Source organism: Macaca fascicularis, chromosome 8 (assembly GCF_037993035.2).
Source record: "Macaca fascicularis isolate 582-1 chromosome 8, T2T-MFA8v1.1".
Lineage (NCBI taxonomy): Eukaryota > Metazoa > Chordata > Mammalia > Primates > Cercopithecidae > Macaca > Macaca fascicularis.
Window position 1 is genome coordinate 104165636 of NC_088382.1, and position 23332 is coordinate 104188967.

The following is a 23332-nucleotide window of genomic DNA, read 5'->3' on the forward strand; positions in this document are numbered from 1 at the left end:
TCATGACTTTCCAGAAAAGGTAGTTGTAAAAACTACTTTCTTTATATACTAAAACATTTTATCAATCTTTAGTTTGTAAAAACTATCTTCATAAAAAGTAATTTCAGGAAGTTAAAAACAGTATTACTATGTATATTATCAAAACATGATGAAGGACTAATCACAGATATTCAAAGGTTTGTTCCTTCACATATTACAAATGCTTAAAATAACTTAGATACCATACCTTGCAATTTAGCATTATTTTCATCTGCTTTACAAAGCTTCAAGAGAGATGCTGCATGTTGTTCTAGCATTTGAACATCACTGGAAGACTGAACCACCACCAAAATAAGTATACATGCATAATTATAAGCTACTGACTTCTTAGATTTGGAATCACTGAAACAAAATAAGGTTTTTAAGTTTTGGATACAAAAACAATTTTTTAGGAACAATTTTTAAAATATTTTCTTCTACTTGGCTTTAAAGAGATCAAAGAAATTTACAATAAAACATGACTGAAGACAAGAAATCAGATTTTACAGTTCATATCCAATGCACTTGAAACCATTACTTAAAAGTATATAAAAAAGCATACATATCACTATGGAAAGTAAAATTCTATTAAGAAATAAGATCAAAAAACAATGAAATATTAACAAGTATACTTCATTAGCAATGAAAGATTAGGAAGTATACTTCATTAGTCTCCTTCAAAATATTTGTCCAATCTGGATAAATAGGAAGGAGTATGATTACCTGCCTTCAATACTCAGTATTCCACTATAAACCTGTTAAGATATAGCTAGGCATGGAAGTCACTGCTGTTTGCTTTTTGTAAGCACCCCACAAAAGATCCATCACTCAAGGAATTATATACCAAGTCCTCACCGTGAGGGCAGTTATCTGGATGCCATTTGCCTTGTGTGACATGAACCAGAAATAAGGCACATCTCTCTTCTCATACACTAAAACCCTCTGCCCTACCAAGAAGGCTCTTCAAACCATTATAATTCTCAATTTACCCACCTAGTCAAAGCAATTCTGAATCCAGAGCATGGTTTAGAATGCAAGGACAGGAGCCAGCAAGAGAGTGTAAGAGGAATAAAAGGAATATATACCTTAAGGTACATATTCCTGTGCCTTAGAATTCCCCTCTACATAAAACAGCAGAGGGTACTACAGTTGCAATCTTTAACACCATGGGTTAACTGAAGGAAGGTGCTAAAGAGTCCATTGTTATTACTTTATAGCCACATCTTTTATTTTAGAGATTTCTGTCACTCTAACCTTTAATTAACAAGTTATGCGTTACATCAAAACTATAGTTTTTTCCCTCTCAAAACAACACTTTAAGAAACTAGACCATTAGTTAATCTGATTTTCTAACATCACAGAAAATTTAAGGAGTAAGTAGGAAATTACCCTAAGGCTTCTTTGGAATAGTACTCCATTAAAGTAATAAGACTTTGGAGATTTTTCTCCAGACTAAAAACATGGCCAACAGCTGATCTTCCCACAGGATTAAAAGTAATCAAATAAAGATTGTGCAGGGTTCCCAAGAGATCCGAATGGTCAGTTTCTTCACTGGCTGTACAACGCTGAAAATGGCTGAACAGTTCTGTAATACATTGCAATGTCTGTGTTGAGTCCTGTAGCCACAAGGCAAATGCATCATCAATAACACCATCAGATTGGAGACCTTCCTCCTCATCTTGATCATAAAGGTGACACAGAGCTCGGATCAATAAATTTGTTGCTTCATATTCCGACATAAAAAAAAGAAGACCCTTCTGCGACTGTGCAAGAAACTTCAAAACATCTTTTGTGGCTTGCAGCACACCAGGGTGAGCACTTGTTACTGGAATTGACAGAAGCAAGGTAACCAACTCCAAGAAGTGATGACTGTGAAGATATCTGCGGAAGAGTTAATTGATATATGTCAAGTCAGTGCAAAGCACTCTTCATTTACTCTATATTCAGACAAGACACGGATAAAAAATTTTAATGACCATAATCCTTATCCTTAGTAATACACTGCTTTAACTGAAAACATAATGTGACTGGCAAGTCTTCTCTAGATGAGGCCAAACAAAAGTGAATGTTCTGTGAGGCTTTGTCCTAGTTAGCACTCAACAGACATTAAATAAATAATTATTGACAAGTTTTTCCTTTAAATTTTGGGCCTTCTTTCCAGGATACTTATCAAATGCTCCTTTTTCACCATGGTCCCACTTTATTCATGGCATATCGGTATATGCAAATTCGTGCATCTAGGAAAAATACAGTATATACACAGTCAGCACTCTGCATCTGCATTTGTGGATTAAGCCAACTGCAAATTGAAAACATTTTTTAAAAGTGCATCTGGCGCCAGGTGCAGTTGCTCACACTTACAATCCCAAGCACTTTGGGAGCTGAAGCAGGCAGATCACTTGAGGCCAGGAGCTCAAGACCAGACTGGGCAACATGGCAAAACCCTGTCTCTACAAAAAATACAAAAATTAGCCAGGCGTGGTGGCACATTTCTGTAGTCTCAGCTACTGGGGAGGCTGAGGTGGGAGGATCGCTTAAGCCCAAGAGGTTGAGACTGCAGAAAGCCAAGACCATGCCACTGCACTCCAGCCTGGGCTAGGTGAAAGAGCAAGACTCGAAAAGAAAAAAAATGTATCAGTACTGACCGTGTACAGACTTCTCTCTTTACATCATTCCCTACACAACAGTAGTATAACAACCATTTACAGAGCATTTATATTGTACTATGTATTATAAGTAACCTAGACATGACTTCAAGTATACAAGAGGATATGCATAGGTTATATGCAAATACTACATCATTTTATATTTTATATCAGAGACTGGAGCATCCTTGGATTTTGGTTTCCAAGGGAGGTCTGAGAATAATTTCACAGACAGTGAGGGATGACTATACTATAGTAAAATATAGTATACTCAGATTTACTACAGTAGATCTGAATTAGTATCTCCAGGGAAAAAACTTTCAAATTATCAATTTTCAACATTTAAGTAGTTAGTATTACCACACATAGCACTCTTTTATCAAATCTAAGAATTATTCTTTAGCATACATAGTCCTAAGGGGAAAAGACCGAATTTACTCAACACTTCAAAATAGACACAAATGCTACTGACAACTTCTTTGGGCATCCTTATCTGTATGGATTTTCTTCCTTGCCTATAGGCCATGCCAGATGTAAACCCTTTAATTTTTTTATGAGACGAGATCTAGCTATGTTGCCCAGGCTGGACTCAAACTCCTGGCCTTAAGTGATTCTCTGGACTCAAGTGATCCTTTTGCCTCATCCTCCCTAAACTCTTTTCCAAATTTTATCTCTCTTTTCTTTTTAATTTTTTGGTTCTGGAGTACCTGTACAGAATGTGCAGGCTTGTTACACAGGTAAACATGTGCCATGGTGGTTTGCTACACCTATCAACCCATCACCTAGGTATGAAGCCCAGCATGTATTAGCTACTTTTCCTGATGTTCTCCCCCAACCCCCTGTTCCCCCTTAACAGAGCCTAGTGTGTGTTGCTGCCCTTTTTGTGTCCATGTGTTCTCACTCTTCAGCTCCTACTTATAAGTGAGAACATGAAGTATTTGGTTTTCTGTTCCTGCATTAGTTTGCTGAGGATAATGGCTTCCAAATTAATCTATGTCCCTGCAAAGGACATGATCTCATTCCTCAACTTTTAAAAAATGAAACTTAACCAGACTTTAAAGAAAAAAGAACCAAAACATTGTATTTGTTCATATACTCAAAAATGGGTTAAAAATCTGTCAAAACATCTCTTGACTACAAGATAGAAGCAGCTTAATGAAAACTTAATTTTTAATTAGTAAGTATCATTTTTTCTGAATGTTAAAAAGAATAAAAATTATTTATAATTCTGACTCATTCTCTTCCATTTTAGTCACTGCAAATGGCAACACAATAGCTTTCATAAACCCCTGTCAAAATACAACTAAAAAGTAAATGACAGGCCAGAACTTAATTTTCTCAAAAGCTGAAACTGCCTCTTCAGTCCTATTACTATTTAAACCCAGGCTTCTACTTCACAACAATAAATACTCACCAGTAACTGCTTACTACAAAGGCAAACAGAACCCTCAAGAAGACAAAACTCCAGAATTACTATGCTCTAAGAGCATTCTCCTTATGGACCATTCGGAGAATGGTTAAAATAGCAGGCCTCAGACTGCACATCCTTAGAGGTCTGCTTGCAAGGTTGGCCACTGGCTAACTTCTGGGAACTTAGATTTCGAGAGGGTTCCTGTGCCCCTAACTGATAAGAATGGTTCCTTGTGCCTAAATTATTTATGCAAACAATATGGTTATGCTGAACACCTGCATTCCTTCTAGGAGTCTGGAATTCTGGTAGAAGATAGGCAGTGAGTGCCCACCTGACTACTCACAATAAAAAAAATTTGCATGCCAATTAGCTTGATATAATTATTCCACAATGTATACATGTATCAAAACATGTCATCGTTGCTATTTAAAAATAAAAAATAAAAAAGCCTGGGTGCCGAGTTTCTAAAGAATTCCTCAACAGGCAACACTTCACACATGTTGTCACAACCTGTTGCTGGGAGAATTAGGCAGGCACTATGTGACTCCACTGTGAAAGGATTCTGGAAGCTTGCACCTGGTTTTCCCAGACTTCCTCCCATGTACCTTTTTCCTTTGCTGAGTATTATATGCTGAGTTTTGTGAGTCCTCCTAGAGAATCTTGGTGCTCTTGGGGACCTGACATAGGACAACAGTCCTCGCCAACACTTCAAAAAAAAGACCCTCCAAAGTACAATTATTTTCCCTTTCAAAATTCACTCTCCTTCCTAATTCACCAGTTTCTGTCAATAAAACCACAGCTCCAATTGCTACCCTGGCTAGAAATCTCTAGCTCCTTCTCACTTTCCTTCGCCTACTAGGTCCTGTTGCCAAGTGCCAGTACTATTATACAATACAACGGCTATCTCACAATCTCTGTCAATATAAGTACAATATTTGCCTTTCCATTACCTGTTAAGGGCAAAGTACCTAAAACCTAGCACCTAGAAACCTCAGACTATCTTATTTTCCTAACAACTCTAATTTCTTTTCCATTGCAATACATCTTGCAACATCTGAGAATATTACTCTGATCACATCAGATCTGCTACTCCAAAATATTCAATACCTTTCCATATTCTAAAAATAAAATTCAAATTCCTTAGCACAACGATTCTGGGCCCTTTATTTCCTCTTGTCTGATACCCAAATGTACCTCCTCCATATGGTGGGAAAAAAACACTTAGTAAGTATTTAATAACTAGCTTCTTCTCAGTGACTGAAAGCATCACCTATTCTACTAAAAATAAAGTTGTTAGTAAGAAGTATCTAAATTTCTCTACAATCTCCAAGACTACAAATGTATCTATATTTGCATACTTAGAAGACTTCCTTTCTCCTGCCCAAAACCAAACTCCTACACTAGTACTCTTGTCCTCATCTCCCACCAAGCCTTGCTCCAGCAATTGTTATTGTTTACTCCTACATCATAAACATCTCCCTCTCCACTGACTTTGTAAATGAGTCATTATTCCCAGCCTACAAATATGCTCAAGCCTCTCCTTTTTGACCCCAACATCTCCCTCTAGCTGCTGCCTTGTTTCTTACTTTTCCTTTTAGCCGAATTTCTTGTTCTGAGACACGGTCTCACTCTGCTGCCCAAACTGGAGTGCAAAAACCTTCCTTTTTGACCCCAACATCTCCTTCTAGCTGCTGCCTTGTTTCTCACTTTTTCTCTTAGCCAAATTTCTTGTTTTGAGACACGGTCTCACTCTGCTGCCCCGACTGGAGTGCAGTGGCACAACCACAGCTCAATGCACCCTTAACCTCTCAGGCTCAAGCAATCCTCCCACCTCACGGTCCTGAGCAGCTGGGACCACAAGCGCATGCTACTATTCCCAGTTAATTTTTTTTTTAATTTTTTATTTTCTGTAGAGATGAGATCTCCCTATGTTGCCTAGGCTGGCCAAATGTCTTTTTTTTGAGATGGAGTTTCGCTCTTGTCGCCCAAGCAGGAGTACAGTGGCACAATCTCGGCTCACTGCAACCACTGCCTCCTGGGTTCAAGCGATTCTCCTGCCTCAGCCTCCTGAGTTAGCTGGGATTACAGGCGTGCGCCACCATGCCTGGCTAGTTTTTGTTTTCTTTTTTTGAGACAGCATCTCACTCTGTTGTTGCCCAGGCTGGAGTGCAGTGGCCCGATCTCGGCTCACCAGAACCTCCAACCTCCCAGATTCAAAGGATTCTCCTGCCTCAGTCTCCCAAGTAGCTGGGTTTACAGGCACGTTCCACCAAGCCTGGCTAATTTTTGTGTGTGTGTCTTTTTTGTTACTTTTTTTTTTTTTTTGAGACAGAGTTTCACTCTTGTTGCTCAGGCTGGAGTGCAATGGTGCGATCTCGGCTCACCGCAACCTCTGCCTCCCAGGTTCAAGCAATTCTCTGCCTCAGCCTCTCAAGTAGCTGGGATTACACCCATGAGCCACCATGCCCCACTGATTTTGTATCTTTAGTAGAGATGGTGTTTCTCCATGCTGCTCAAGCTGGTCTTGAACTCTCAACTTCAGGTGATCCACCTGCCTCGGCCTCCCAAAGTGCTGGGATTACAGGTGTGAGCCACCGTGCTCGGCCTGTTTTGTTTTTGTTTTTGTGTTTTTTTTTTTTTTGAGACAGAGTCTCACTCTGTAGCCTAGGCTAGAGTGCAGTGGCCAGATCTTGGCTCACCGCATGCTCTAACCTCCAGGTTCAAATGATTCTCCTGCCTCAGTCTCCCGGGTAGCTGGGATTACAAGCACCCACCACCACACCCGGCTAATGATTGTATTTTCAGTAGAAACGGGGTTTACCATGTTGGCCAGGCTGGTCTTGAACTCCTGACCTTAGCTAATCTGCCTGCCTCAGCCTCCCAAAGTGCTGGGATTACAGGCATGAGCCACCACACCCAGCTCTAGTTTTTTATTTTTAGTAGAGATGGGGTTTTGCCATGTTGGCCAGGCTGGTCTCGAACTCCTGACCTCAGGTGATCCATCCAAATTTCTTAAAACAGTGGCCTACACTGTTTCAAATCCTTATTGGCCAATGGCTTTTCATCCACACTTCCTCTCCCACTGCTACATTAAACTACTTTTGCCATAGCCCCAGTTGCAATCTATGTTACAAAATACATGATTTCCTATCCTTATCTTTTCTGAACCTCTGCACAGTATCACAACAAACCATTCACTGGTTCCCAAAACTATTTGCTTCCTGGGTTTCTATTCTCTCCTACTTGTCATTTTGTCTTTCTATTCCTTCTAAGTATCCTGCCTAAATGCATACTCTGCCCACCTCTTACATATTACTGCTCCCCAACCTCCCATCACTGCCCCACTGATTTCCCAGTATACAATCTGTGAGGGTTGCCAGTATCCAGCCTCGAGTGTTCACTTTGGGCCTCTCTACCTTTCTTCCTCAAGGTTTCTCCCAAAGCCATTAAAGGGTGCTCAAACCACAAGCAACAACAGCTCAGAAGCATAAGAGTTAAAGTTTCTTGTGGGCATCCTTGAATCAAAGGGGAGAGTTGGTAGATAAATGCCCCAGGCTGAATGTTTTAAGAGGATAAGCAGGAGATACACTTTAACCAGTTCTTCAGAGGGTCCCCAGTAGGATGAGCCCCAGCTGTCCACAGCAATAATAAGCATAATAACACTTCCTTTACTGGTTTTTCTCCTTTTCTTATCTTACTCTCTTCATGCATTTCTGCTTTGTAGGATAATCTTTCAAACAAAGAACCTGCACCTAAGACTTCGACTCAAGTTATCCTTTTAGGGAACGCAAACTAAGACAAGGTCTGACAGTTTCAGCTAAAAACAGGAATTTGGATAAGTGGAGGTTTTAGAGTGGACACATATCCCATCTCCTGGTAATGCACTATGCTTCAAATCAATGAAAATATTAATCACAAAAATAAGTAATAAAATAACTCAAATGCCATTTTTCCATTTTTATGTTAGGAAATTATTTACAGGCAAATGGGAAGAAAGAAAGTCTCAAAACAAAATAAAAAATCTACTATGGATAGTGGTCCTAACAATGGCAAAACTGTATCAACAGATAACAAGAGAGGTAGACGGCAAAAACAAGTAGTAACAGAACCTTAAAGACATCTTTAACCAGGACAATAAAATTAAGTTAGTAAAATATAATTTTAACTTACAATGTATTAAGAGTAATAAGTACAGACAGGTCCACATAGAAAAGCTCTCCTTCCTACACCATCCCTCTGTACCACCTTCCCAGAAGCAAGTCAGCAGTTTCTCATTTATTCTTGCTCATAGACATGCTTATACAAGCATCATTGTTAATTATTAAACTCTTTCACTAAGTTCCCAATTTTGCTTTAAGAACTAACACAGGCCGGGCGCAGTGGCTCATGCCTGTAATCCCAGCACTTTGGGAGATCATGAGGTCAGGAGATCGAGACCAGCCTGACCAATATGGTGAAACCCCGTCTCTACTAAAAATACAAAAAAAAAAAAAAAACTTAGCTGGGCGTGGTGGCACACGCCGAGGCGGGCGGACCATGAGGTCAGGAGTTTGAGACCAGCCTGACCAATATTGTGAAACCCCGTCTCTGCTAAAAATACAAAAAAAAAAAAAAAAAAAAAAAAAAAGAACACAATATAAACTCACCCACAGTAACATACTTCTCAGTTATTACTACTGAATAACTGTTTTGAAATATCAAGTATCCTTACACATAAATAAGTTACCTACAATCAGATAAACAGCAAAATCAACCACATAAAATTGTCTCCAATGATTTGTGACATTTATTTCCCAAAAGACAAACATGTCTTACCTAAAGAGAACAGGGTATGGATCATCCCTCTCTGGAGGTCCAGTAATTCGTGCCATCGTTGGGAAAGACTTAACAGGAGGTTGGATCATTGTATGAGGGGCAGTTTCCATTAAATGAAAAACTTCTTCTAGGAGGTTAATAAGCCTTTCTATTTCCACTTCACTTATATTTGAGGATTCCAAAAGATCCATATCCATAGAAGCTTCCACCTCATTTTCATATTCTGGGTTTGTTCTCTCAAGTCCAGCATCTGTGTCGTGATCAGGTTCACTGTGGTTAGGAACAGATGATGTCTTCTCTGCTAAATGGTCACCAAGTTTTTTAATCTCTGATAAGATTTCATAGAAATGGCATTTTTGGAGAATAGCTGAACCAGCAGTAACAACCCTCACAGTCTGATCTAAAAGTATGAGTTCCAGAAGCTTTTGATAACCACTTTTTTCATTTTGCCTACCTCTTAAAAAAGCTTCCATTCCTTCTGTCATACTAATGACACTGTCCAAAGCTTTAAAAGCATTTAACTTAAGAGAAGATGATACATGATCAGCAAACAGAAGCTCAAATAATCCATTGATCACTCCTGCTTGTAGCAGTTCCGTAACTCCTTGAGCCCCACATTCTGCTAGTGAGGTCACTAATTTGGTCCCAGCTTTGAGCTGTCGAACATTTAAGGCAATAGGTTGGCGAAGCGCTACTTGTAAATTTAAAGCTTGCATGGTCCAGTCTACCAACTGGCCAAGGGAGTCTTGTTTTGTGTTTTTCAATTGCAAATAGCTTAACCCTTTTATTATTAAACTTGGAATTTCTTCTAAAGCTGTTACCCATTTTGCACCTCTGTCTTCTCTATACAAATCTAAGAGTTCTGTTAACTTCACTGAGGCTTCGATTGCCCCTGAATTTTCTTTATCTGGACCTTGATCCTTCATTCTACTGATTTCAATTTCAAAAGTAGTCTTGTATGGACAACTGAAGTATAAGAGTGGTACAAGCTCCCTGTCATATGGATCATATGTCATAGGAGGAACTGAAGCTAAGTCTTCAGCAGTGTATTCAACATCAAAGTTTGGATACTTAAACGTTTCACGTTCCAAGTCAGCAATTCCATCTTCATCACTGGAAATTTGTTCATAACCATCATCCCCTGAAAATTAGTATGAATAATATTTAAGTATTACATCATCTTTATCTAACGCATAAATTCTGATTGATCAAAAGTTTTAATAAAACATTAAAAATTATTTCCTCAACAAAACGAACTTCTGCCCCAACATCTTATCCACAATTTTATAACATTTTATAATTTCTAATAAAATAATTATGGACAAACTTTCTTTCTTCCTGAAAAGGGTGAGACCTGAAAACTGAACAAACATTTTAAGCAAATTCCTCCGTATCTGTTCAGTTTTACAACTAACTCTGTAACAGATACTTTTTCCTCACAGAAATAAAATTAGAAATGCCTCAAAGTAACAAAAATATCTCAGGAGGAAAGAAATTATGCTTGTCCTCTTGAGAGATTATTTTTAAGACAAAAAAAAATTGGTTATATTAAAGTTAAATAAGAACTAATATCATAAGGTTAAACCAAATATTTTCAGCAAAACCATTGTAGATTCTTTTTATAACATTAATTTCACATTCCTGAATTTTTATTTCTCTGCATTTACCTATCACACAGTTTTGTAGATCTCCATTATATTTTGATGGAAAATTTGTTAATTTAAAATATGGCTGGGCACAGTGGCTCATGCCTGTAATCCCAGCACTTTGGGAGGCCAAGGCGGGCAGATCACTTGAGGTCAGGAGTCCGAGACCAGCCTAGCCAACATGGTGAAACCCCAGTCTCTACTAAAAATACAAAAATAACCCGAGCATAGTGGCGGGCGCCTGTAAGCCCAGCTACTCGGAAGGCTGAGGGATGAATCACTTGAACCCTGGAGGTGAAGGTTGCTGTGAACCAAGATCGCATCACTGTGCTCCAGTCTGGGTCTGACGGAATGAGACTCTGTATCAAAAAAAAAGAAAGAAAACTGCCTGCCTAAAATTTAACTCTTTTGCCAAATACAGTAAATCTAAAAAGAATTATTTGATAATCTGGGAATGGGAAAAGCTAAAAAAAAAGTATCACATGATAATCTAGTTGTTACTTTGTAAAAGAGCCCTTGTGATTCTCAAATGACACTCATTTTCACTATCTGCAGAAAAAAGCCAAGGCAGATTATCTGTTATTTTGCATAAATGCTTTAACATTACATGCCATTTCTTGGGCAAATTAGGAGCCAGTTAGCTTGAATATCTTTCACTTTTTGCTTTCAAAGGAAAAATAAAGCCTAATTAAAGGACTGTATCATACTGCCACATGTACTTGTGCAACTGAGATTTTTCCCTTGAATTGTTAAAAAGATTGTAGCATTTGCTAAAAAATCTAAGTGGCAGACATCTTTAGGAATTCCACCTAGCTTTACCACTCCTTACTCTGCAAACAGCCACCAAATCCCTAACCAACATGTATTTGCTACATGACCCTGTTTTCCTGGCAAAAGCTGATGCTGTCAAGGGGAAACTCATATTGTAGCAAGTCAAACAGAAAACTGAGATACAGTCAGGCAGTTTAGGCTAGTTGGTTAAACAGGGGAGATTAAAGTAAACACACAAAGCAGAGGAGAGACAGAAATCTCATTTCTAGTCATGCCTTGAGGCCTAGCTACATTCTGACCCGTGGGTTTCTTGGAACCCATTTATCTTTGCTAGAAATTCTTTTGCATTTTTCAAAGCTGCATCGAGTTAGTTTCTAGTACATAAACCCCAAAGTCCTAGCTAACATAACCCACCTTCACCTTCTTCATCCTCTTCACCTTCTTCCTCTTCATCTTCCTCTTCCTCCTCAGGGATACTGTCTACTGTATGTCGATCATCCTCATCCTCATCCTCTTCTTCCTCTACATCCACATCATCTTCATCATCTTCTCCTTCTTCTTGTTGTTCCTCTTCTACTTCTCCTTCATCAGAATATTGCCCTTCCTGGGGAACAGAATTCCGATCAGGAGAAATGGGCTCAAAGTAATCTTCTCTATGAGGAGCATCCTCTTCCTTGTCACCAGACACTGAAAAATTGAGATTTAAGGAACAGATTTTTTTTATTATTATACTTTTAAGTTCTAGAGTACATGTGCACAACGTGCAGCTTTGTTACATATGTATACATGTGCCATGCTGGTGTGCTGCACCCATTAACTTGTCATTTACATTAGGTATATCTCCTAATGCTATCCCTCCCCGCTCCCCCCACCCCACAACAGGCCCCGGTGTATGATGTTCCCCTTCCTGTGTCCAAGTGTTCTCACTGTTCAATTCCCACCTATGAGTGAGAACATACAGTGTTTGGCTTTTTGTTTTTGCAATAGTTTGCTGAGAATGATGGTTTCCAGCTTCATCCATGTCCCTACAAAGGACATGAACTCATCCTTTTTTATGGCTGCATAGTATTCCATGGTGTATATGAAGGTACAGATTATTTTAATGGTTTAAATGACACAAGGCAGTAAGACTGGATATGGCAACTACTTAATGATATTTTGGATGATGTAGCTTATAAACACCCTAAAAAAAAAAAAGAATTACTCACCATTTCAAAAATATTGAGTATACATTGTACAACTTCTACAATGAGCAATAATAAAGTATACTATTAAGCCATTCCTTTTGTTTTTAGCTTTTAAGCAGCTATACAGATTTTTATCTTTTCCAATACATACTACTTATTTTTATTTTATTTTATTGAGTCTCACTCTGTCGGCCAGGCTGGAGTGTAGTGGCATGACCTCAGCTCACTGCAACCTCTGCCTCCTGGGCTCAAGCAATTCTCCTGCCTCAGACTCCCGAGTAGCTGGGATTACAGGTGTGTGCCACTACACCTGGCTAATTTTTGTATTTTTAATAGAGATGGGGTTTCACCATGTTGGCCAGGCTGGTCTTGAACTCCTGACTTCAAGTAATCCACCCACCTCGGCCTCCCAAAGTGCTGGGATTACAGGTGTGAGCCACCACGCCTGGCCTATTTTTATTTTATTTTACTTTTATTTTTAATAGAGAAATGGTCTCCGTATGTTGCCCAGGCTGGTCTCACACTCCTGGGCCCAAGAGGTCCTCCTGCGTCAGCCTTCCAAAGTGCTAGGATTACAGGCATGAGCCACCACACCCAGCCCACTACTACTGCTTTTTAACTGGCACTCTTTTGTATATGTCACTACAGCAGAGTAGTGAGGTGGGAGCATTTCTTGAACCCGGGAAGTCAAGGCTGGAGTGAGCTGGGATGGCACCACTGCACTCTAGCCTGGGTCACAGAGCAAAAACCTGTCTCAAAAAAAAAAAAAAGAAAAAAGAAAAAGAAAAACACAAGGAAATACTGCACAGCATGGGGAGAGACTGCATCAAGATTTGATTACTAGCACCTAATTTCTTTTCTTTAATCAAAAAGCACTATTAGCCAGGCACAGTGGCTTATGCCTATAATCCTAACACCTTGTGAAGCTAAGGCAGATGGATCACTTTAGCTCAGGAGTTCCAGCCTGGGCAAAATAGTGAGACCCCATCTCCACATATATTTTAAAAATTAGCAAGGCGTGGTGATGCACACCTGTAGTCCCAGCTATTAGGAGGCTAAGGTGAGAGGATCACTTAAGCCCAGGTGGCCAAGACTGCAGTGAGCCACTGTACTTCAGCCTGGGCGACAGAGTGAGACCATCTCAAAACAAAAACAAAAACGTACTATTAACTAGGGGGGAAAACCTTAGCACTGGTTTTATTTATACCTGGCAGAGGCACAGGATCATCTTCATCATCATCAGGTGGAGGGGGTCCTGGAGGAGTTCTTGGTCCCCTTGGCTGCGGTCTTGGAGGGCTTCCATTAAACTGATCTTCTTTCTCCCCATCAGCTAGTGTTTTATGGGAGACAGAAAAAGAACTTTCAAATTACAGATGGCCCCCAAACAACATGGCTTTGAACTGTGTTTCAAACCAGTTACATGTGATTTTTTTTTAAAGCAAACAGAGATCTAAAATATGGTATTTGAGGATGCAAAATCTGCATATATATAAAGGGCTGACTTTCTGTATATGCAGGTTCCTCAAGGCCAATTTCAGGACTTGAGTATGCACAGATTTAGGTATACACAGATAGACCTAGAACAAATCAATCCCCAAGTAGAACAAAGATAACCATGTTAAAGTATAAGGAAATGAATGGGTGAAAAAATACCTTTCATCACTTGAGATTTTCATGTTCAGAAATAACTGATAATAAACTTTTTCTTCCTGGTGTCTTAGAAATTTTGCTAATTAATCTATATTAACAACATTAGAATTTCTGACTTCCCACATACTGAAAAAATACTTTTCATCATTTGAGACTTCTATCTTAAGAATTAACTGATGATAAACTCTTCCTTCCTGGCATCTTAACAGAAATTTTGCTAATTAATCTATACTGGTAACATTAGAATTTCTGACTTCTCACATACCAAAATATAATGTATACACTCTTAGGCTTGGACATAATCCCAAGCTTTTATTTTCATGCAAAAAAAATATGGGAATGTTCAGCTTTATTTGTGATAGCCAAAAAATAGAGACTACCCAAATGTCCTTCAACAGGTGAGCAGTTAAATAAATTTTGGTACATCTATACTGTGCAATACCACTCAGCAATAAAAAAGAACAAACTATTCATATATAATAAGTTGAACTTCAATGAAATTATGCTGAATGAAAAAAGTAAATCTCACAAAGATACTGCACGATTCCATTGATGTAAAATGTGTAAAATAATATAACTATAGAGATGGTGAACAGACCAGTGGCTGCCAAAGGCTAGCGATGGGTGGGATGAATATGGCTATAACGGGGTAATAGGCAATCTTGGGGCAATGGTGTAGTGAAGTTTGGGGTTTTCTTTGTTTTTTTGTTTTGTTTTGTTTTGAGATGGAGTCTTGCTCTGTTGCCCAGGCTGGAGTGCAATGGCACGATCTCGGCTCACTGCAGCCTCCACCACCAGGGTTCAAGTGATTCTCCTGCCTTAGCCTCCCAAGTAGCTGGGACTACAGGCATGCACCACCACGCCCAGCAAATTTTTGTATTTTTAGCAGAGATGGGGTTTCACCATGTTGACCAGGCTGGTCTCAAATGCCTGACCTCAAGTGATCCGCCCTCCTCAGCCTCCCAAAGTGCTGGGATTACAAGCGTGAGCCACGGCACCCAGCCCAGTTAAGTATTTTGATCATGGTGTTGGTTATGCAAGGCTGTACACATGACGTAAAAATGCAGAGTTACACGTACACAAACAAGTGCATGTCTAACTAGTGAAATCTGAATAAGCTCCACAGATTCACCAACACCAGTTTTCTGGTTTTGATATTATACTATATTTATAAAAGATGTTATCACTGGGGGAGGTTAAAGAGTGTACAGGACTTCCCTGTATATTTCTTTGCAACCTCCAGTCAATCTATAATTATCTCAAAGTAAAAAGTTAAGGGGCCAGGTGTGGTGGCTCACACCTATCAACCCAGCACTTTGAAGGGCTGCGTTGGGAGGATCACTCGAGGCTAGGTGTTTGAGACCAACTTGGGCAACATAGTGAGACCCAATCTCTACAAAAAAATGAATTGGGACAGAGGGTGGCACACGTCTGTAGTCCTAGCTACTCCACAGGGTGGGGTGGAAGGACTGCTTGAGTCCAGGATTACGAGGTTATATTGAGCTATGATCAGGCCACTGCACTCCAGCCTGGAAGACAGAACAAAATCCTGTTTCTAAAAACAAAAAAACGAAATTAAAAAAAAATTTAAATAAAAAGTTAAAAACACATGTATATATGTACTTAAGTGTCAATTTTAAAACAAATCAGTAAATTGAACAAATTTTTAGAGTAACCACTACATACGTCAGACACTATGATAAGACTGAAAACACAAATATATGTAAAACATACTTTCTATCCACAAGGAGCTCACGGTTTGGTAAAAAAAAAAAAAAAAAAAAAACAAGCACAGAAAAATGAAGGACTAAAAGAAAAAGAAAACTGAAAGAGTAGCTATGCTTAGCAGGTAAGATGTAAGAAAAGTACAGTGTATGACCACCATCAGAAAAAAAAGAGCTCACACCACATTACTATATCAGGATTCAGAGAAACAAAGGTCATTTATAGTCACAAAAATGCTAATTATAAAGCAAAATATTATTCCTTTGTGACTTTAATTACAATTTCAAAATGCATTCTTGAAACTCCTTTTATTTATTCATCTTGTGTGTGGGTTTTAGTTTTTGTTTTTGAGACAGGGATTTGCTCTGTTGCCTAGGCTGGAGTACAGTGGCACAATCATGACTCATTGCAGTCTCAACTTCCCAGGCTCAAGGGGTCCTCCCACCTCGGCCTCCAGAGTAGCTGGACCGCAGGCACATGCCATCATGCCCAGCTAATTCTTTCTTTTGTTTTTTTTGATAGGGGCAGGTTCTCCCTATGTTGCCCAGGCTGGTCTCACACTCCTATAGGTTCAAGCAATCCTCCCATCTCAGCCTCCCAAAGTGTGAAGATTACAAGCATAAGCCACCATGCCCAGCCTATTTATTTATTTCTACAGATGGGAGTCTCACTATGTTGCCCAGAATGGACTCGAACTCCTGGGCTCAATCGATCCTTTTGCCTCAGCCTCTTGAGTAGCTGGGACCACAGATGCATACCACTGCAGCTGGCTATGAATCTCATTGTGTCAACTGCTTTTTTTTTTAATAGACATAGGGTCTCGGCATGTTGGCCAGGCTGGTCTTGAATTCCTGACCCCAAGCAATCCTCCCACTTCAGCCTCCCAAAGTGCTAGGATTACAGCCATGAGCCACTGCACCCAGCCTTGTGGTCAACTTCTCACAGTAATTAACACTGGAGTGAGAAGAGATTCTAAGAAACATGAGTCCAGCTGCCTACCTTCTGAAAGAAAGCCACTGAAGTTCTTATTTTTCTTGTTTCTAGTTAAGGAGCAAAAGGTTCTCAAAAGTGAAAGAAATTGGCCGGGCGCGGTGGCTCAAGCCTGTAATCCCAGCACTTTGGGAGGCCGAGACGGGCGGATCACGAGGTCAGGAGATCGAGACCATCCTGGCTGACACTGTGAAACCCCGTCTCTACTAAAAACTACAAAAAACTAGCCGGGCGAGGTGGCGGGCGCCTGTAGTCCCAGCTACTCGGGAGGCTGAGGCAGGAGAATGGCGTGAACCCGGGAGGCGGAGCTTGCAGTGAGCTGAGATCCAGCCACTGCACTCCAGCCTGGGCGACAGAGCCAGACTCCGTCTCAAAAAAAAAAAAAAAAAAGTGAAAGAAATCTACATTAGTTAAGATGTATATACCTAATCAAATTTTATATGCACTCTTGAAAAAAAATGTCATTTATATAAGTACTCCGGGAATACACAAACTCCCTGCCTATTTTTCAATTCATTTACAAATAATTTTAATAGTAAACCATGAATAGTCACTGGATTGCATTGTCATTAAGATATTTTAGGCCGGGCGCGGTGGCTCAAGCCTGTAATCCCAGCACTTTGGGAGGCCGAGACGGGCGGATCACGAGGTCAGGAGATCGAGACCATCCTGGCTAACACGGTGAAACCCCGTCTCTACTAAAAAATACAAAAAACTAGCTGGGCGAGGTGGCGGGCGCCTGTAGTCCCAGCTACTCGGGAGGCTGAGGCAGGAGAATGGCGTAAACCCGGGAGGCGGAGCTTGCAGTGAGCTGAGATCCGGCCACTGCACTCCAGCCTGGGCGGCAGAGCGAGACTCCGTCAAAAAAAAAAAAAAAGATATTTTAAATGGGAAAAAATTCCCTTGGGTCAGTTTTAAAAGCTCTCTAGGAAAACAGAGGAAGAAAATAAAATGTCGCCACTTCAACATAAAAAGAAACTCTTATAGACAAGAATGGGAGACTAACAGATAGCTATCTTGTCAAGTCTTAAGCAAGGTTCAAAAGGTGAAAAAGGTGTGCTTGCTCACTCTCTCCCGCCAGTCCCTCACTTTCCCTCCCTCTCTCTCCCTCCCCTTCTCTCTCTTGCCTCTCTCTCTTGCCTCCTCTTCTTTCCTTCTCTTCCTCCTATCACCCCCTCTTCCTCCCTCTCTCCCCCTCTGCCCCTCTGCTTCTCCCTCTCACCTCCTCTCTCCCTCTCCCCACTTTCCCCCTCTCTTCTTCCTCTCTCCCTCTCAAAAAATAAAACAAAACAAGAACAAAAGGTAGAAAAGCACTCTTCGAATCATTTTTTTTTTACACCACGGATATAAGTTTCACTTGCAAAAACAAATTTAAAATTCTCACCATGTTTTGGATTCCTTTTCAAACTTGGTTGTGGCTGGGGAGGTGGTGGAGGTGGAGGTGGTGGTGGTGGAGAGTCTCTGTCATGGCTTATCACTCTATCCACTGATCCATATATTGCCAGTGTCAAACAGTTATACCAGCCTCTTAGCACCAGACCATCAGTATTCACCTGATTTTTAGGGAGGGAAAAAAAAAATCTTTCAAAGTCATGTTTTAAAATGCTAGAAGTTAGCTGATATCAAATTAGATTGTGGTTCAACTAAAGTCTTTAAAAGTATGCTGAAAATGCAAAGTCAACACAAAGTGAAATTCACCCAGGCACAGCTTTTAATGTGACTCTCCAGAGTTACCATAAGTACACCCACACCTGTCCTAAGATTGTATCTCCCAGTCCTATGCTTTACGTCAACCTTGTTCAAAAGTATAACCAGACTCCAATCCAGGAGAAAAGAAATAAGAATAAAATTAAGTAGGAGTTATTGCTAATTAATAAATTAAACCCCAATAGGTACAGGGGTGGTAGAAGGGACCAAAAGCACAAATGATGCTCAGTCTCAAGAATGATAAAGTCCATAAAACTGCATAGCATTCTTCTCATAAGCCAAATTCATACATGCAGGTATATTTTATGTACCCACATTGTACGTTAAAAAGTAAGTGAACTGGCCAGGTGCAGTGGCTCACGCCTGTAATCTCAGCACTTTGGGAGGCTGAGGTGGGTGGATCACAAGGTCAGGAGTTGAAGACCAGCCTGACCAAGATGGTGAAACCCCGTGCCTACTAAAATTACAAAAATTAGCCGGGCCTGGTGGAAGGCACTTGTAATCCCAGATAATCAGGAGACTGAGGCAGAGAACTGCTTGAACCCAGAAGGTGGAGGTTGCAGTGAGCCAAGATCACACCACTGCACACTCTAGCCTGGGCGACAGAGCAAGACTCGGTCTCAAAAAAAAAAAAAAAAAAAAGTAAGGGAACCCAGAGGCATTATACAAATGGTTTTTGCAAACAAACTTTCTCCTAAAAAGATTAAAGACTTTTGCCAATGCCATTAACCTTCAGTATTTCCCTATAAGATAAAAATAACTTTATGCTTTTTAGAGTTTACCTACATTAATAGCTAGATCTTCATAATTAAGAGAGCAGATATTGTCATTCCCTTTTAGGAAATAAGAAAACCAGAGCACGTGAAGAAGAGCCTGCAATAGAAACCAAAGGCCCTGACTTCAGAGTTCTGTTTCCACCCCACCATGTTGGGTAAAGATGAAGTTATAAGTGTTACCAGGGCCCCTTCTGGAGGCACAATAAGGAAAAAAAGAAATTAATATTTCTTTGTTAGACTATACAGGGAAACTGTGGACCAGAAGAAGGGTTCGAAGACCAGCCAAGGATTGACAGACTGAACAGAAATCCCACTGGAAGGAAGATAAACAGATAACAAAGACAATTTGCAGTCTAAACAGGATACAAATGATTTAATACCCATCCCCCCCAAAACCAAACAGCAAGCTGAGTAGCACCATACCAGGTCATAATTATGTTTGCATTCCAAATCTGCCACTAAATGCTTCCAGCATGGCATCTGGCATATCAAGAAAAAAGGCATACATTTTACAGGAAAGGAAAAATATGAAATACGTACTTTTAAAAGAAACTTTAATTAAGGCACAGTAGTGTCTAATAACAATTTGCCTGCCTGTCATCTTCTGAACTTGCCTATCTAAATGAAAGATGGTAAAGCACAAATGCTGGCCTCTTCTTGACTCGAAAGAGGAAGAAAGAGCTTTATAGGTAAAAAACATTACGACGTCTTTACTGCATTATAAAATAGTGTCTAGATGCTAGAAGAATCAGATAAGAGATGACATTCTGCAACACTGATTTATATGGATCAAAAACTTTAAATGGAGTTGAGAGCAAATAGTAATGACAAGTTGAAAACTGACTTCCATAATTACCTTTGAGTTAGGTCTAAAGATGATGGAAGTATTCTCATCATATTCCAGGCTGTCAAGAGAGTAGAAATAAATATGTAAGCTCAAACACTGAACATCACAGTTCACGAAGATGTCTTTCTAGATTCAAATATTTTAATATAATCAAATGCTAGATTTTTGTTTTGATTCAATAAACCAAAGTTTGAGTTTAATGTACTGCCCCCCAAAATGTGATAAAGAAAAAAATAAATCAATCCCAGATTCTGAATTAATTGCTTTGGGGTTAGTATGGACATCAGTAAATTTTTAAAAGCACACCAGGTAATTCTAATGTACAGCCAGAGTAAAGAACCACTTTGCATTACAGTCATACAAAAATGTAGACTACAACCAAAATTTAAGAAAAGCACCTGTTTTTATTAAGTAGGTACTGACATAAAAACACCTCCAAATACTAAAAATTACCTGCTTCAAATTATCTAAGGTTTCCCTTCACTTAAAAAAAGAGTTAAATTATTAACATAATTTAATAATAAATGAGAAGGATCAATAACAGAATGAGTGATGTCTAAGAAACTGTTAATTCCTGACAGGAATAGACATTTTCTCATTTTTAAGCTGCCTTTAATTTTTTTTTATTTTATGAGTTCTAACTAAACCCATTTGTTTGCAGACATCGTAACAACAGGTTTAATAATACCTAACCTGAAAAAAAACTACGTAGCATGTACTAAATAATCAAAAAAGGGGTTATCTATTTACAAAAGTTTCATTTTACAAAATGTGGCTATGGAATTGTAAATTGCACAGTAGTGTGATGTGAAAGACACATATAAAATATTAGTTCTCAATGTGTCTATATTAGAATCAAAAATATTTTCCAAATTAGAAGGTTACTATCATGTGTGAAAGTATCATGTATATAAGAAAGGCATGCATGAGTAACAAGTTAACAAACAATGTCTGTTTCACACATTTAAATTTTTACTTTATAAACTCAACATCTCCTTAGGAGTTCGACATTTCTTTACTACAGCCTTGACACAATTAAACCCTGTGTTCTTGGGTCTACCAGCAGATATATCCTTTTCTTCTATCTAAAGAATCAATTAAAAGGTGTTGCTTACTAACTCATGAGTTCTGGTGAAATTATCTAGCAGGTACATACCTTCCCAACCTATCGAAAACAGGGGCACTTGGTTTGCTTACATTGTTGAAGAATAAGTCTAATTGAAATGTATGCGGAGATGTCTCTCTGTGAATGAAACAAAGTTGAAACATCAGCCTTTGTAACAAATACTTCCTAAATTAAAACAAATAACACAGTAAGTACAAAGTTAAGAGCAATTCTAGAATTAGAATATGATATTCCTAAGATTTAAATAACAAAAATATAGTTAACTATGATATTGTATGTAATTTTATTTACATCCAATCTCAAGTAGCCAACAGCTCCTTTTAAGTATTATTGAATATCAAATTTTAATCAAGTATATTTTGCATGCTATCACTCTATTTTTTTTTGAGACGGAGTTACAGTGTTTCGCTCTTGTTACCCAAGCTGCAGTGCAATGGCAGGCACGATTTCACCATCTCGGCTCATGGCAACCTCTGCTCTTGGGTTCAAGCAATTCTCCTGCCTCAGCTTCCTGAGCAGCTGGGATTACAGGCACGCACCACCACGCCCAGCTGATTTTCTTGTACTTTTAGTAGAGATGGGGTTTCGCCATGTTAGCCAGGCTGGTCTCAAACTCCTGACCTGAGGTGACTCACCCGCCTCGGCCTCCCAAAGTGCTGGGATTATAGGCGTGAGCCACTGTGTCTGGCCTCCCCTTCCTTTTAGAGACAGTCTTGCTTTCTTGCCAGGCTGGAGTGCAGTGGTGTGACTATAGCTCACTGTAACCTCCAGCTCCCAGACTCAAACAATCCTCCTGCTTCAGCCTCCCAAGTAGCTGGGACTACAGGTATATGCCACTACACTGGTCTAATTTTTTTTTTTTTTTAAGTAGAGACAAGGTATTACTATGTTGCCCAGGCTGGTCTCGAATCAAGCTCCTAAACTCAAGTGATCCTCCCACGTCAGCCTCCCAAAGTGCTGGGATTCAGGCATAAGCTGCTGCACCATGCCTGTGACCTTTCATTAACAAAAGAATCAGGGATTAGCTAACTTCCAGTTGTATAATTACAATTTCAACTTAATCCACATTAATACAAGACTATAATAGTAATGTTAGCATCAGAGCCCTAAGTTGTGACTTAAAGCCAATTGATATTTGTACAGCAGCAATTTACAAAAATATTTCAGGGTTTCTAAAAATAGATTTGGTTAATATCAGAGCTTATTTAATTTGCATTAGACTAAAATCTTGCTACCCTTTATGTAAAAGATATTATACCATAGCACCCTTGGTTGAAATTCCTCAAATTCAACTAAAATCTTGACTTTGAACACCATATGCTTTATTCTTGTTCACTTATATAAAAATCCAAATGTTAGTAACTATAATGTCTAGAGTACTATCAAAGAGTTTCCTGTATGCACTTCTGGTAGAAGCACAAACAGGCATAATCGTTCTGAAAAGCAACGTGGCAATAAAATTCAGTAGACTAAGAAAATGTTCACATCAAGCTACTATTTGAAAGTATCCCACAAATTTCATGTACTGGAAATTTAATCCCCAATGCAACAGTGTTGGGAGGCAAGCCTAACAAGAGGCAACTAGGTCATGAGGACTCTGCCCTCATGAATGAATGAATGCTGTTATCTGGGGAGTGGATTAGTTACTGTGACAGTATGCTTGTTAACAAAACAAGTTCTGCTCCCTTTTGCTCTCTTGGGCTCTCTGGCTCTTGCCTTCCACCATGAGATGAAGCTGCAAGAACGTTCTTGCCAGATTGCTGGCACCTTGATACTGGCCTTCCCAGTCTCCAGAACTTTGAGATAAAAATTTCTTTATAAATTATCCAGTCTGTGGTAGTCTGTTAAAGTAACACAAAATGGACAAAGACACACCACTTGATGTACTTTTTTCTAGAAAGCGTTTCTACAGAAAACCTTGATATTTGAACAGATTTTTTCAAGAGGATATTCATCATACTATTACTTGTAATTTGAAAACTAAAAACCATCTAATGATCCCCACATAGGAGACTAAT

At 39.4% G+C, this 23332-nt stretch overlaps 1 protein-coding gene across 3 annotated transcripts in view; it reads right to left on the minus strand.

The window, feature by feature from the left end:
* Nucleotides 1-23332, minus strand: part of VIRMA (vir like m6A methyltransferase associated) — a 64802-nt gene that overhangs the window by 28787 nt on the left and 12683 nt on the right. For all 3 annotated transcript variants that reach the window (XM_005563715.4, XM_045398509.2, XM_073999094.1), the window contains 8 exons: nt 21345-21431; nt 20198-20246; nt 18243-18411; nt 13701-13823; nt 11721-11993; nt 8890-10030; nt 1408-1899; nt 227-381 (listed from right to left, as the gene is read on the minus strand). In XM_005563715.4, the coding sequence (XP_005563772.2) occupies nt 227-381; nt 1408-1899; nt 8890-10030; nt 11721-11993; nt 13701-13823; nt 18243-18411; nt 20198-20246; nt 21345-21431 (2489 nt within the window). The remainder of the gene's footprint in view (nt 1-226; nt 382-1407; nt 1900-8889; nt 10031-11720; nt 11994-13700; nt 13824-18242; nt 18412-20197; nt 20247-21344; nt 21432-23332) is intronic.